This window comes from Heliangelus exortis, chromosome 4, assembly GCF_036169615.1.
Source record: "Heliangelus exortis chromosome 4, bHelExo1.hap1, whole genome shotgun sequence".
NCBI classification, from domain to species: Eukaryota; Metazoa; Chordata; class Aves; order Apodiformes; family Trochilidae; genus Heliangelus; species Heliangelus exortis.
Window position 1 is genome coordinate 17,113,496 of NC_092425.1, and position 15,548 is coordinate 17,129,043.

The following is a 15,548-nucleotide window of genomic DNA, read 5'->3' on the forward strand; positions in this document are numbered from 1 at the left end:
ATTAATACTAATCATAAATTTACCTAGATTGGTTTATTCTATGTAATAGACATCATTAATAAATCTAAATGTAATAATGGTTTACGGCTATGGACTTCACTCTGACCTAGTGATGTGATAACGAGTTCTTTGTTCTAGACAGAAAGACCTGACTGCTAGAGTAGCAACAGCTTACAAGAAGCAACATCTGTACTTCGAAGTAGTCTTTCTACCAGAGTATTGGACATTGCTTTTAAAATGCAGAATATATGAAAAAAAACAAAACACTGAAAGACTTGGAATAAATACTGCATGCAGTTATGATATTGATAAATTTAGTCTCAGCAGTGGATGTCTAACTGCATCTTTATTGTAATTCATAAGCCTTTACTGAGCATTACAGCTGTCCATCAGATCTATCCTGCAGCCCATCACAGCACAGAGCCAGATACTCTGCTATAGATAATGTTGTATAGATTTCTGTTACACCTTCTAAAACACAGTGATGATCTGTTCCAGTTAGTGTCTCGTGTCAGAGAGGAAGGTGCTAAAATGGAGGAGAATTTAACTTGCTAAAGAAGGGCAAGTAGGCCACTGCTACAAAACCTAACAGTCTGTCCTAACAATAGAAAATGATGAAATCTAAGGTTTCATTTTTATGAATTTGATAATGTGACCAGCTTTTAATGTGACCAGCCAGTCCGTGGAAATCAGTTCACATATAGCCAGATGCTTTTGCAATGACTACAGAAGTAAAATTCAATATAAATGAGTATTAAATGTCAAAGTGGAATGATTGCAACATGTTAAGAAAATATAAGATGTTTTCCTCTTCTGTCACTTATGGCTACCAGAGGAATCTGTTCTGTAGGAAGAGTTAAGTAGTTTAAGTCCGTTGATGTTGCTTCTGCTTCTCATAACCCGGAGTATGAAATAATTCTGAAACTGCCAATGCAAATATCCAAATTCGGTGACCTTCTCTGTCTTTATATGCTGAAGATTATAATACTGACACAGCAACAGTCATATTTCAATACAGCTTCTTTCAAAAGTTATATTGTGATATAGGAGGGGTGACATTTTTAAAAAGAAATAACATTCTGATAAATTTATGTAGTTTGGGTATTTTTTCCCCCCTTGCCCTTTAGAAGTTGTAGTCTGATGTGGGGTGCTTTGGCTTGGTTTTGTTTGTTGGCTTGGGGTTTCATGGCATTGGAGAATTCAGTAGTTTTTAAAACATACTTAATTGGAATTAAAAATAATACAGGAAAAATCATGTTTTTGCAGTAGCATAGGAATTACATGCATGTATAGTAGTTACATTGGTGCTGTCCCAAGAAGCATCATTGTCAGGAAACAGCTGACAACAATAGGTGGTTGTTTTGGTAGGTGGTTTTCTTAATTTGCCAGCTGAAACAGATGCATTTTAAGAATGGGTCTCCTTTATTGTACTGCTTCCTACAGATAAGAAAAATAATTTTTACTTAATTCTATTGCTGCAGTGGATTTTTTTTCTAAAATGTTAAAATATATACTTAGCCTTTTCTGTCTCTGAGCAATAAGAACATTCTTGCAAAGCAGCTGCTCTTTTTCCAGTGTGCATATATGTTATATTAGCAAGCTGCTTATTAAAAAGTATCTAAAAGTATTATTTATTTGTGGATAAATTGCCATTAAATTCATTGTCACCATGATTTAGGTAGAAATGTCTGAATTAGAAATGTAATTTTTTTTTTCTTTTTTGAAAAGCATACAAAAATTTGATTGCTTATTCACAACTAGATAACAGATAATATTTTGCAACTATACTCCAGTAGCTAGAAGTTGCTATTGCTTTGGAACACTTAGGTGTGGTAGCTGTACAATAAATTGGTAAATATTGATTCCTAAGTGTCATTTAGGAAGTGGAAATGCAAACTAAGCTGCAAATGTACGTATATCAACATTATAACCTACAGCAGTATTTGTATATGCATAGTTATTCTTTCTGAAAGGCAGCAAGAGTATCTGTACTTTTTTATACCTGGAAGTGGCAGATCTAATTTTTTTCTTTTTCCTGCTTTTGTTTTCTCTTACTGCAAAGCTGACATTTCTGATTGTTAGGGATACCTTTATTGGGAGCAATTTTCTCTTGGGGAGTTTACTGTGTCCCCAGAGCTGAAAATGCCATATCATATTAACATCAGAGCAATGTGCCCCTTTACCCACTTTTTCAATAAACCATGAAAAATGGGGTCCTGTAGTTGCAGAGATGTCTCAGCTATTAGGAGAAACTGTATTGCAAGGCTATTATTTAGCTTTCAAGGGTGAGTTTTTGCTCAAATATATAAACAAGCCAATATTGAAAGTAGTAAAGTTAAGTACTGAAACTACATAGATGCTGTTCTGTTAAGACGCTGAAAGTGCAGTTCAGTGCTTTCATCTTAAAAATGAAAGGTTATTTGTATTTTCTTGCTGTATCAGTCTGCATCCTCAGAATCCTGTGTAGTTTTACCTTTACTAGCAGCAATCATTTTTGGTACCTAGATGTGAAGCTGGAGTTGTACTTGGGGATGTTGTTTTGTATACTGAGAACACTTGCCAGGATAAACACTTATCCAGGATAATACAGAATTGTTTGTTATATTTTGTCTCTTGGTTTAATAGAGTGCTTTTACAAACTTGATCTGCAATGAACAAAAAAAAGGATCACTTCAGACTTTCTTTTGCTTCATGTTATGTTTTAGAATTCTTTCTGATAAGAGGATTTTTATTCTGGAAATAATGTTGTAGGAGATATATTCTATGTCATTTTGCAGAAAAAAAAATTCTAGTTAAGAAAGAGAAGCTAATTTCAGACTGTGTACTTAAATTTTATTGTTGTTCAGATTTATTGTATGGTCTAAGCAATATAAAGACTTTAAATGAACCAGTTATTTTCACATGGCACTGCTTGATTATACTGTTGGATTTTATGCCAGAAACCATGATGGTTGAATGGCCAAAATGGATGGCAGTATTTGCCAGCTCAGACTTTTCAGTATGCTTATATAATTATTTTCTTCTTTCTTTAGCTGTAAGCACAAGGTGTACTTGGAAAAGCTACCGAATACGAGCATAATTATCCCATTTCATAACGAGGGCTGGACTTCACTTTTGCGAACAATACACAGCATTATCAACCGCACTCCAGACAGCCTTATAGCAGAAATCATTCTTGTGGATGACTTCAGTGACAGAGGTAAGGCCCAAATGATCTTATTTTAACTTGAAATTTATAATGCAGTATGGTCCACATGGAAACTGTAAGAAAAAGTGAGGTTGTACATGCTGGACTTCTTTACTTGAAGTACTGTTTGATTGTTATCTGGAATAAACATGTTCAAGTGCCTTTTGTTATAATTCATATGAATATTGAAATTCACAGAAAAGGTAAGAGATTGTGAACTGTTCACTGCTCTTTATTAATACAATCTTTTGAATGCTATTGCTGAAATACTCCAAATTTTGGTGTTTCAACTTTTTCCTTATGCTTTGCTTTTACTCAGAAAATGTGTTATTTTGGATACAAACCACTAGATTTTAATCCTGGAATTTTATTGAGTTAGACAGCTGTATATATTGGTACAAAGTAGGCATCCAGAAAAATGAGACATGCTCAAATGCAATGTGAAAACCTGCTTTAGAATAGTTAATCAAATTTTACATCATTTGTGTAGTAGAATTAAGAGAATTGCAATAGGTGACCTGTGCCATCATTACTTCTTGAATGCAACACAAGGCGTGCAAATCCAAGCTTCTTACCAGAAACTTACCTTTCTTAAGTAAAATTCATCCATATCAATGATATGGAACTGAGCAATAGTTTTCCTTTCATATTTCTCTACCTCTTAGGACTTGAAGCATGAAGAGCTTTGAGTTTAGGGTGATCTTGGTTATTTCTGTTGAGACATAGTTGCTAGCGCATTATGTGAGGCTTGTTTAGGGTAGATTGATATACAGTAAAGGAGAGAATTGTGCTCTTTGCTAATGTTTTAGGTAAAACCTTTATCACAGCTAGGAATTTACAGGAGCAGATTTCTGACCTCCTATTTTGAGAAGCTCCTGGGTGAATGAGTGGAGCATTAGTAGAGTGCTGCAGTGGAATCATTTTTGTAAGATTTGTAACTTGATATTTCAGGGGTTAGATGCTGCACACATTTATCATACGCTCTCATATCTGATGGTTTAGTTGCACTATGTGTTTTGATGAACTGCCTCTCTATCTGTAATGCAATTTAAGTGAAATTGTGAAGTGACTACAGTTCTGGCTATTCTGTCTTTATAAAATCTAGACCATGGATCAAAACAAGAAGTGTAAAGTAGCAAAACTTTTTTTTTCTTTTTTTTTGCAGGCTAATAATTTCGTAGTAGTAAACAACTTACAGGGAACTCTAAGTTGGGTTTATGTAGTGTCTGACAAGTAAATCTGCTACTTATATGAAAAAGCAGCTATTGCTTGCTCAATATGGTGATAACTGCCACATTTTTTTAATGAAAATCATACTGACTAGTGTTAGATACTCTAAAAATATTTTAGAAATCCTACCTATTTCCTAGTTATTAGAAGAATTACTGCCAGGAAACGGAATATTGCAACCTCTGCTCTTTTTTACCTACCCTACTTTAGGTTCTGCTACTGGCTGAAAATATTTTGGGAGTAAATATTATCTGTAATAATAATTACTTAATTTCTATAACACTATAAAAATTTTCTGAATCACCTTAATTTCCAGTTATGCAAACCTTTATAACTTTCCAGTGAAACAGTTTTTGGCTGGAAGAAGTGGTTCATATAGCATAGAAATGATTAATGTAAGTGTGTGATTCAAAAATATGAAACCTTTTAAAAAGACTTGCATGGAGCTAGGCGTAGAAATGTTGTATCTTAGGAATATTTACTTAGCTGTTTTTTATTTTATTAAAAGAAGGATTAGAAATGCATTTTTGAATGGGTCCAATTATCTGAACTTGATAATTTTGGTAGTATACTTAATGTTCTAGGAAGAGCAAACACACAAGACAAGTGTGCTGGCATCTCTATTTGGAATTCAGTAACATTGAATTTTAAGTCAGGTGAATCATTCTGGTGCAACCAAAGCAGGTTTAGTTCTTGTACTTGTGATCCTCGGAACATTACTTAACTGAGGTTATATCATGGCTTTTTGTGCCCTTTTTTCATGAAGTGGCCACATGTCATATGGTTGGGTTATTCTATGATGAAAAAATGGAGACTGATACCTATCCCCCTCCCAGTTCATAAAATAACTTTTTAAGAAAAAGTGATTGGATAGATGCCTGTTTTACTGTTATTAGCCCTTCACTCTTTAGTTCCATTTTCCTACACTGATGAGAGCAGTAAAGCAGTGTGAAAGACACTGAAGACAGATTAGGTAAAAAATTAAGTGTGTGTTCAGTTGTGGTCAAATCTGATAGAATCATGGTGAGTAAAGTTTACTGCAGTGTTGAAGCTGTATGGTGATTAGCAATAAATCTGTATCCTTTCTCTTTTTTTATAATTTCTCTGTGAAGCTTTATAAGTCAAATAATTGACAAATGCCTATTACTGTCTTTTTGAGATCAGTTATGTATTATTTAAGTGGTATTATGTATGATATACTTTTTCCACAACTGTGAATTACATAGAGTTTTCTATTAGTAACCTAAACATCATTTGTAGGCAGTTGAAATTGAGACTGGGATATTTCAGTAGCACTGTTATTTTTAAAATATTGATTAAATAGCAAATGCTTTCTCTAGGGTGTTCTATGAATGAAATTTTTCCTGTTTGCTGAAATTCTAAGTTGTTACAAAAAGCCAGACCCTGTTAAAAACAGAGTAGATGAGGAAAAAAAAAAAAGGAACTTGGTAGGCATGTAAATGAGGGATAAAAATGCTGGAGCTTTTTGTTTTTCTTAACAAATTCAAATGTAAATACTGAAATGCACATAAAGAACTTCTGAAAACAGATGATGGAAGTGTTTCAGTGCACAGCCATGTACCCAGCAGTTTGCTGGTTTGTCTGCAAAATTGCTTGTGTCCCTTCATTTTATTCATATTCACTTTTTCAGTATTTGTGATCAAAACCAAAAAAAGCATAATATTAATGGTGAATTATGACATTTAGATGTAATAAAAATGAAAGGACAGCTGCATGTTTTAAAATATTATAATGTAGACTAGAGACTTGGTATTAAGTAAGCAAATGTTATGAAATTTGGAAGTGCAGTTTTGGATCATGGAAAAATTAAATATTGAAAAAATCAAGATATAAAAAAACCCCTGCATTGATATAAAAACATAATCTGACAGTCAGAAGGAAATTTAGATTTAAACATAAGAACCCAAAGTTGCAAAATACCTGTATTCATATGATTTTTCAGAGACTTTATATACTCAAATTATAAAGTAGTGTGAGGCAAAAACCTGATTAAATTAGTGTAATTATTTCAAACTTGTGCTTTAAGAAAAGGAACACTTACTTATATCATTTACGTTTCTATAAACATAAATGGCCAAATGCTGGTGGTGTACTGGAAAAATGAAAGAGAATCAAATCTAGAGGCCACATAAGTCGTTCCACATGTAAAATCAATATGTTGTCCCTTAACAAACTTTCTAAAAGATGCAAATGTTAGACTTCTCATTAGTTTGCTTTTGAAAGCTATTGATGAGGGGGGGGGGGAACTGCCTGTGCTAGCAGACACTTAAATTGAAGAATATTTAACTTTTTTCAGTGAATTTATCAGTCAATTCTTCACCAGAGACTTCCAGTAAATTTTTATATGGTTCTATGTAATGCAGCTTTTCACAAGTAATGTAGCTTTTTCACAAAAGTTAATGACACACATACCTTTGCATACTAAGATTACTGATTTTGTGGTGGATTTTGGGTTGCAAATTATTCCCGTGCCTCATTCCTGCAAGCCCTGTCCTACAAAGTGCATGTGAATCAAAGACCCCTCAGTTTCAGTGTCACATGCCACGCTCCATGAATACCTTTATGCTGGAGGTACCAACATACCTCTCTGCAGAGGTTTTATGTGAACTTCAGATATTTTGAGCTTGGTTTCTGGGAAAAGGAGGCTTGTGGAAAGAGGCAGGCTTATTTATTTTTTTTTTTCTGGGCGGTTTTGTGTGTGTGTGAGGGGGTTTTGAAATGGGAGGAGGTGGCATTTTGTGGTTTTATTTTGAGGGATGGGGTATGTATTGTTACACTTTCCACTGAAGTTACAGTCTGTTGGCAGACATCTTTGAAAACATGACAAAAAGCAGAATGTAGGCAACAGTTTTGGAGGAAAGGACAAAAATTAAAAAGGAATCACTTTTTCGTTGGTTCTGTTATGGAATAGCTTGTGTTGACAAAGTAATACTAAAAACTCAAATATTTTAAGACTTTGGGTCAACATAGATTGCCATAACTGATCAGTTACATAATTCATGTATGTTCCCAAGACCTGATAGGTTTGTAGATCAACCTTTATTCACTTGGTGTTTTAATGACTTTATTAGCATAGTCAGGCCTGTGAACTGCTACTGTTTCCATGCATGCAAAATTTACTTAACAAGCATTTTTATCCCATAGTTCTCTAACTGATATAGCATCTATAAACAAACAATAAACAATGCCACAGCTAACAATGCTTTTATGAGCTGTAATAATTATTGGGCAGTTTTGTAGTTGGCAAAAAATTAATCAGATTTGCCAGGGAAAAATAATTGGAAAACTTAGCAGCCAAGAGCTACTTGCAGTACAAAACTAGTTTCTGTCATGAAGCACAAACCTGTCTTTTGGTAGAAATTTACAAACTGGGAACTTTTCATTCATTTTGATGAGCCAGACTCTTCATTTTGTCTTCTGTTATGTTCTCCTGTCTCTGTCATCTTGCTTAACTCTGCTGAACACTACTGATATGATTTTGAGTATCATACTTTCCTATATCAGAGACCATTTGCTTTGCACTTGATCTTTTTTTCTGTGAATAACCTGGATAAATAACATGTGGGTCAGTCTGCAGAATGAGGCTGTGATTGGATCAGGCCTCAGTTCAGTTGATCAGTGCATATCAGTGACAGTGACGCACTTCATTTTGCATGAACATGGGAGAATAATCTTTACCCTAATAGTCTGTGAAACCCTTTTTGGCCATAGAGAGGTGGTCTGATTTTATTTTCTAAATTTCTAATCTAGAAATTAGTTTGCAATTAATTTTCTAAATTAATTTCTAAAGTAATTCTCTAAATTAAACATAAGTTTCATTTTTTTGCCTGTAGTTCTGTAAATTATATTGATGATACCATACAATAAGGGTAGGATAAGGGAGCTCGTGCTCAGAGCAAAGCAGTTTTATCAGAGTATCAGATTGCACAACTTCTCACTCAATAAATATATGGTCTGTTGCATGGAGATTCCTCGTATTTTACTTGGAGACAGCTCGCTTACATAAAATGTCACTTACAATTCCAATTTATGGATGCTGGGCTTCAGAACGTGGCTGGAAACAAGTTTTCTGATTAAATGAAAGTGAAGGTTGCATGGTATGAATGACTGTCTTCTCACAGGAAACCTCTGCTATCTACTCCAATTCTTCGACTTTGTGAAAGCTCACTTCTCTAAAAATTGTCACTGTCAATGTCAAAATACATCTTCAAAATTGACAATTGTCAAAATACATGTTCAAAAACAAAACTCAAAAGAGCGTGTTGTGTTATTGTGAAAGTCAGCACTTACCAAAGAAAATGCTTTCAAGTTTGTCTGTTTCCTTCAGTTTAGGAGCCTGTTTTTCAAATGGTATTTAATTGCTTACTGACTTTTCTTTTTAAGATTAGGTCTTTAAAGTTACTCAAGTTATTTGTTTCTATTAATCAGTAATTTTTTTTCCTTTATATGCCACAGACTATACTTTTGAATTCAAGTGCCTCCCTATCCCCCAAAATTAGCCACCTTTCACCTCAAAAGGTCTGTGCCCCTGGGGACTGAGGCACCATGCAGATCATTTCCAACAACAGCTGTGCTGAACACATCCAAAGGAGTGCACGGGCACAGCTCCTTGGTGCCCTTCCCTGAGAAAAATTAGGACAAGGAATGGGGCATTATTAACTGTTGATGGGGAGGTGTCTGGGATTGTCGTCTTGTGCTGTGTGTGGCCAAAGCAGCTGCAGCCAGGAAAATATTCCATGATGTTCCTCCACTTTGGAACGGTTTAACAGACGTGTTTGGTAGGCACAGAAGTCAGAACCTGAACAAGAGATGCTAGAAGTTGGAGAGAAACCCTAGCTGCCATCACTGGTATGCTTGGAGGTAGCAATGGTAAATAGAGACTGAGAACCATGACTGGTTTTGTTCTGTCCCTACGTGCCCTTCTAAGAAGTCCCTACCCAGCTTCCCTGCATGCCTTCTCTGGATACGGGAGGCACTTCTGTCTTGCCACAGAAAAGTGCTCTCAGTATTTATCATTCTTGCCTCCTTGAAGTACCTGAACTTGTGTTATATCATCTACAGAGACTGTTGAGAACAAGAGGCAATACTGCATCTGTTAAACCAGCCTTCTTCTTGCATCTTAACACGTGAACGATTAGTGAGCTGTGTCACTGAGCAGCCTTACTACTATCAATTACAGTATGATGCTTGCAATAGCCACAATACCTAGAAAGAGTATTTGTAAGTGAGTTGATATCATCCAAAAGTCATCCTAGGTACCTGAAAGTTGTAAACTTGACAGTACTAACATTGCTGTCTTGAAAACTCTTGTCAAGTTATGTGCTAACATTAACAGCAGTGTTGGCAGGGTTTTGCAGTATTAGACCTAACTCACAGACTTTGTTTAAGAACATGTGAATCTACATACCTATTAGGTTTGTAACGGTATAGTTATATCTGAAACACATATCCTTACCATCTGGTAAACTTATTGCTGCAGTACAGTAATTATACAAAGGTGGAAAAATAGGTATTTTCTACTCCATAAAGAATTCGTGGTACCATTACTCCTGCTTAATGTAACATCCTGGAACCAAGTGATCCTGGCAACTTCTGTTGTGCTGTTCATATCACTGGTAGGGTAAGCAAATCTTTACAGGAGCACACTTTAATGCAGCAAAATTTTGAAGTAATGTTGACCTGAACACTAGTATATTGATGCTTCATGTGCAGGAAAATTGTGAGACTGATCCTCATTGAGTGTTAAAGTTAAGTCTTTTTATCCAGTGTTTAAAACAAGACACCTCTATATATTTAAAAGGAGAATTTAAAAAAAATAATAAATAAATAAAACACACACACACACACCCCTAGAAAAAAAAACCTAAATAATAAAAAACCAAACAGAAAATTAAACCAATTATATTTCAATATGTCTATGTTTACTAAACATCTAACTAAACACAGGATTTCAATTTTTATACTTGAGGTATTGAGCTATGAAAAACTTTTCATTTCTTCAATAATGTACTCACACAGGTGTTATTTGAATTTTGTTCAACTTGGACTTGCTGCTGGGGAAAATGAAGTACTGTCAGTGTAGCATGTAGAAAGTACCATTTCAAGGGTATCCAAACATGAGTTGAAACAAACTGATTTCAATCTATCATACCAACTTTCCTGCTCTTCCCTGTCCTTTTTCAATTTTGATTATTTAATGTTACAATTTCTGTTTTGGTGGTTTTATTCTGAAATTACAGAGTACAAGCTTTTTCCTTCAGCTAATTGATGCAGTTTCATTACTGAAGGTGTTCTGATTTGAAAGAATGGCTTTACCAATGGGAAGGATTTGAGGAGAGTTCATCTCAGAAGAATAATTGTTGTCTTGAAGGCATCTGCAGCCCATCTCAAAAAGCTTTTTATTGATAGAGTTAAAGAATTTTGTAATGTTGTAAGAAAGGGAGAGTTTGGAAAGACTTCCTATAATTGAAATGCTACACTTCACCTAGATGGAGCTGATTTGGAATGTGGCTGCTGTGGGAGAAAGTTAGAAGTACCCCCACATCCTAATGCTGCCTGCATTCAGACAACTCAAATAGAACTCAGCTGTGAAAATTAAAACTCCAGTCATGTATTATGAGTGTAAAACCAAATTTTTATTTTTCATATAGTTCCCTTAAGTGATTATAATAGATACAAATTTCACCTTTGATTCCTTGTGGAGTCAGAATACAAAGCTCTGTATTTGTCCATCTTTTTTGGGCTTGTCCACCCTATGAAATGCTTGCTGGATTGTGCATTATGCTAGTGGCTGTAGGCTGCATCCCTTTCTCATGTGAATGTGCAAATAATTTCTAAGACAGAAATAAGATGGTAGCATCGGGCAGCCTTTACTTAGGAAGATTATGTCTTCTTGTTTGTCAGCTTCCTGAAAATATTTACGTACTTCACAACATATCTGAAGTAGATTCTGAAATATATCAGTGTATGCACTCTAAGTAAACGTGAAATACTAGGAGCATATTTATTCATGTAGTAAATTAAATGCATTCTTGTTTTGTGTTCTTTTACTTTTTCTCCTCTGCATCCCAGCTTTGATTTACATTTCTTTAAGGTTAAATTGAATTATGGCTGAAATTAAATTATTTTAAAATTCTTCATGTGGAATACTCAAATTTGATCTCATAAATAGGACTGAAAACTTCTAAACCAGTGTAGACGTCGGTTTCTAGATTGCCTTTTCTCACAACAACTGTTTACTTTCCACTCCAGAAAGCATTATTATATTGCAGTGATACATTAAACAGCTTGACAAGAGTCTTGAACAATTAGCTCATGGTTTCCTTCTTCAGCTATTGTAGTTAATGAGCTAAAGAAAAATACACATTAATAGCTGAAAAATTGGAAAATGTATAGCTCTTATGTGTTTTCTTGCATTCCTTCCTTTTAGTATTCTAAATTTCAAGACAGTGCCTTTTTTTTTTTTATGTCAAAGTAGATGCTTTAGATTAGGTGGTCTTTGGAATCTTGTTGGCATTTAGCGATTCTTAGTACTCCAAATTGCTTCTGCAACTTCAGTGTAATGAAGATGTTAATTAACTTTTACATCTTTGGATGATATGTTTCCTGAACAAATATCCAGCATGAAAACCTGTAGTCCAATGATAAGGGATAGAAGGTAATGTCTGGTGTTTTGGACCTCTTGCCAACAGTATATCTAAACTGATAAACTGGGTGGTTCTTTGTTATTAAATGTTAGGACTATAGACCTGAGAATCCTCTATACTATTTAACATGAGCTAATGAACTAGAATTTGCCCTTGTGTCAACATAAAGGATTCTTGCTAGACTTAGTTGTCTGTTATTTAGGAATTTTTAATTTAAAATTTAATTTTTTTCATTATCATTTTCATATCTGTCTGTTGTTTCAATGTTATTTTTACTTTAAATAACATTATTTCCTCATTGTAAACAGAAAGGGCTAGCAGCTTTCAGTTTTCAAAGTTAAATGAAGTTTAATAAGGTCTGACAAGGTTTGAACTAACATCATAGTTGTCTTTCTGAAGATGATAGTTTGTTACAGTCAGGATTGTCTTAATTTCAACATTTTAGTTCACCTAAGTAGACATAAGAAGTATTTTTCCCCCTTCCTGAATCCAGTCTTTCAAGAGTAGGCTTAATCACCAACCAAAATAGTTGCATCCTTAAAAGAACAGGCAGTGGCATTGTGTATTCCATGAGTTACATTGTATGCATCTTAGAGAAAATACCTTCACAAAACCTTTTACAATATATGTTTAGGTTTTACTAGACTGTAAATAGTTAGTGATTTGTGTTGTCTTTGGTTGTTTTGTTGTGGTGTTTTTTTTTTCCCCTCCTGTTTGCAAATCACAGGTGAGCCTGAGTTCTACTAACTTTATTCCAAATATATTACCATTAGTATAAATCACCAGGTACTTTTTTGTTCATTCACTGGTACCAAACTTGATATACAGGTCAGAAATGAAGGTAGGTAGTGTAAGTATAAACTATGAGATGACTAAAGCAGGAAATGGAGGTGATAATTTCTAAGATAATTTTAAATTTTGAGTAATGGCCTGTCAAAGCTCTTACAGTCAAATACTCAGTATAGATAGTAGCTTCAAATAATTTCTCTGGGAGATGCCTGGGAGAATGATTTGGTTGTAGCTCTATGTATTTTTAAAAAAACAAAATGCTGTTGTCTTTTCCAGACTGGTTCTTACATGTAGGATTCTTAGTGAGTGTTTAATTTTCAAATCTTAACACTACTTAGAGGAAGAAAAATCCTTTAATCCTTTAGCAAATGTATGCCTTCAAAGTTTTATATGTGAAGAGCAAAGGTGTGTCCTGCCCTATTCATTTGGTAACCTTGACAAAATCAGAAATATTTAAAGAGTTTTAATAGCTGTTCTGACCTTCCTTCAGAGTAAAAGAGAAAATAATTTCAGTTTCTATTAAAGCTCTGGTATGTTCTGTATCTGTCAAAACAAATTTTAAAAGCCTACAGAATATTTTCTATGAGTATTAAAAGAGCTGCAGTTCATTTATATTTATTGTATCTTGATGCTTTTCTGTTGAGATAAAACCATGTAATTTGACAGCATTTTTTCCTGATAATTATTTTCTGGATAATGGAAAGCAGTTCCACCATCATCTGTATTTAATTTATTTATCCTGCATAAATGAAGGCCCTGTTGCCACAGGCATCTATTTTGTTTAGTGTTGTATGTGTTTATGCAGATTTTTGTTTCGTATAGTCAAAAATCAAAAGTGTACTTATGTGTGTTGTATCTGTGCATCTTGAATGTCTCATAGGAGTCACTAATGATGTATGGAATTGTCTAGTTACAAATCTGCTTGTACAAAAATAGAATTTTAATTTTGATTAGTTTGAAAAGGAATATTTTGTTGCTCTCAGAAATCACTATCCAGACATTTCAGTCAACACTGGGGGCTTTTCTGTATGTGCTTTTTTCCAAAATTGAGCTCATGCATCTTGCAGGCAGATGGGCAATTTTACAAAGTTTATAAATAGATGAATCTTTAAGGAATTAGTCATGCACAGTTTGTTTTTTATGTTACTGGTTTGTGAACAAAACTTTAATAACTTGTATCTAGCAATTATAAAGGACTTATTTTATAGGACTGGGTCTATTCAACTGTGTGTGGAATATTTTAGGATTTAGAAAGTCAGAAGAGTCTGAAGAAGAGAGTGCAGGAAGTATGATGATGTGGCATATGACGTGATCTTTTAAGCATCCTCCTATGCTTCCCAGGTTGCAGATTATTAGTTGTGATAGTGATTATTTATAATTTTCATTTTTATCCTCTTATATGCATCTGCATATAAGGCACACTTCAGGGTTTTCAGCTTTGCAGGGCTGCTCAAGAAGTAAGTATTAGGACAAATGCTTCAAATCAGAAATGAAGCTAAAAATGAAAATAAAATGTATCCATGTTCCTTTCTTTCTAAAAGAAATTATATATTATATATATATATGCTTCCAGTCAGAGTGTTATTTAACAGGACCTTAAATTTAATGGGATCTTAAATATGCTCTTCTGACATACTCCCAATTTTATTTTTCTCCTTTGGATGAAAGTTAAACATATTCTTAACCAGTGTCTGACAATTTGGATGCCACCTGTCAATGTGAGGGCATGAAATATTTTTTATATGTCTGCTTCTTTGGTACAGGTGATTATTAAGTTTAAATTGAATGGATTATTTCTGTAGTGTCTTGTAAATGTTGCTAGTTGAGGTAATTTAGACTGAATTTGGAGCTTCAACTTCAGCAAGAACAAGAGCTTGTTTCTTCCTCCCTATTCTCATGTTCCCTCTATTTTTTATTTATTTGAGATTTCTGAAGAGTTATCTGTTTCAGCTTTGTTCTGTTCTTCTGTTGCACAACTTACGCTGTAAATGCTAAATGTTATATATCCTAAAATGCCATGATGGTTATGAAAGAGTAAAATCATGGTAGCTATAAAGATATAATTGAAAGCAAGTTTCCTTTTTTTTAGGTAAGATAGAGTATGGGAGCCCTTCAAAGAGGCTTAAAGTTCTGTGAACCTTTGCAAATATCAAATAGTAAACTATTTGATAAAATAAAGTAAACCTTCTGTTGGTCACACTGCCAAGTCTTTTTTTTTGAGATGGACAATGATTCGCATTCCACTGGGCTCTAATGGGTTTTGTTTCTCCTCTTTGGGAATTTCAGAATTCACAAAATTGTCCTAGTATAAAATAATGGTGTTCATTGAAAATTAACTGTAATAAAACTACTTTAAAATTGCTCGTATCACTTGTAAGATATTTAATTAAGCTGGCATGCACTGGGCTGAGTTTTAACAACCCACTTTAGGTCAAGTAAAAATCAAACCAAACATATCCAAGACTTCTATAATTTATATTTATATATTTGTATTCATGTTTATTCTTACACCTATATTTATATTTATATATATTTATATATATTTATATATATTTATATATATTTATATATATTTATATTTTATATTTACACCTATATATCTATATTTATGTTTATTTATATATTATCATATACTATGTAATTTATCTATAAATAACCAAATGGCAAAAAACCAA

General features: G+C 33.9%; 1 protein-coding gene across 1 annotated transcript in view; it reads left to right on the forward strand.

The window, feature by feature from the left end:
* The window catches only part of GALNTL6 (polypeptide N-acetylgalactosaminyltransferase like 6), a 449,783-nt gene that overhangs the window by 206,301 nt on the left and 227,934 nt on the right, over positions 1–15,548 (forward strand). Inside the window, exon 4 of the mRNA XM_071743188.1 lies at positions 3,033–3,199. Coding sequence (XP_071599289.1) covers positions 3,033–3,199 — 167 coding nt within the window. The remainder of the gene's footprint in view (positions 1–3,032; positions 3,200–15,548) is intronic.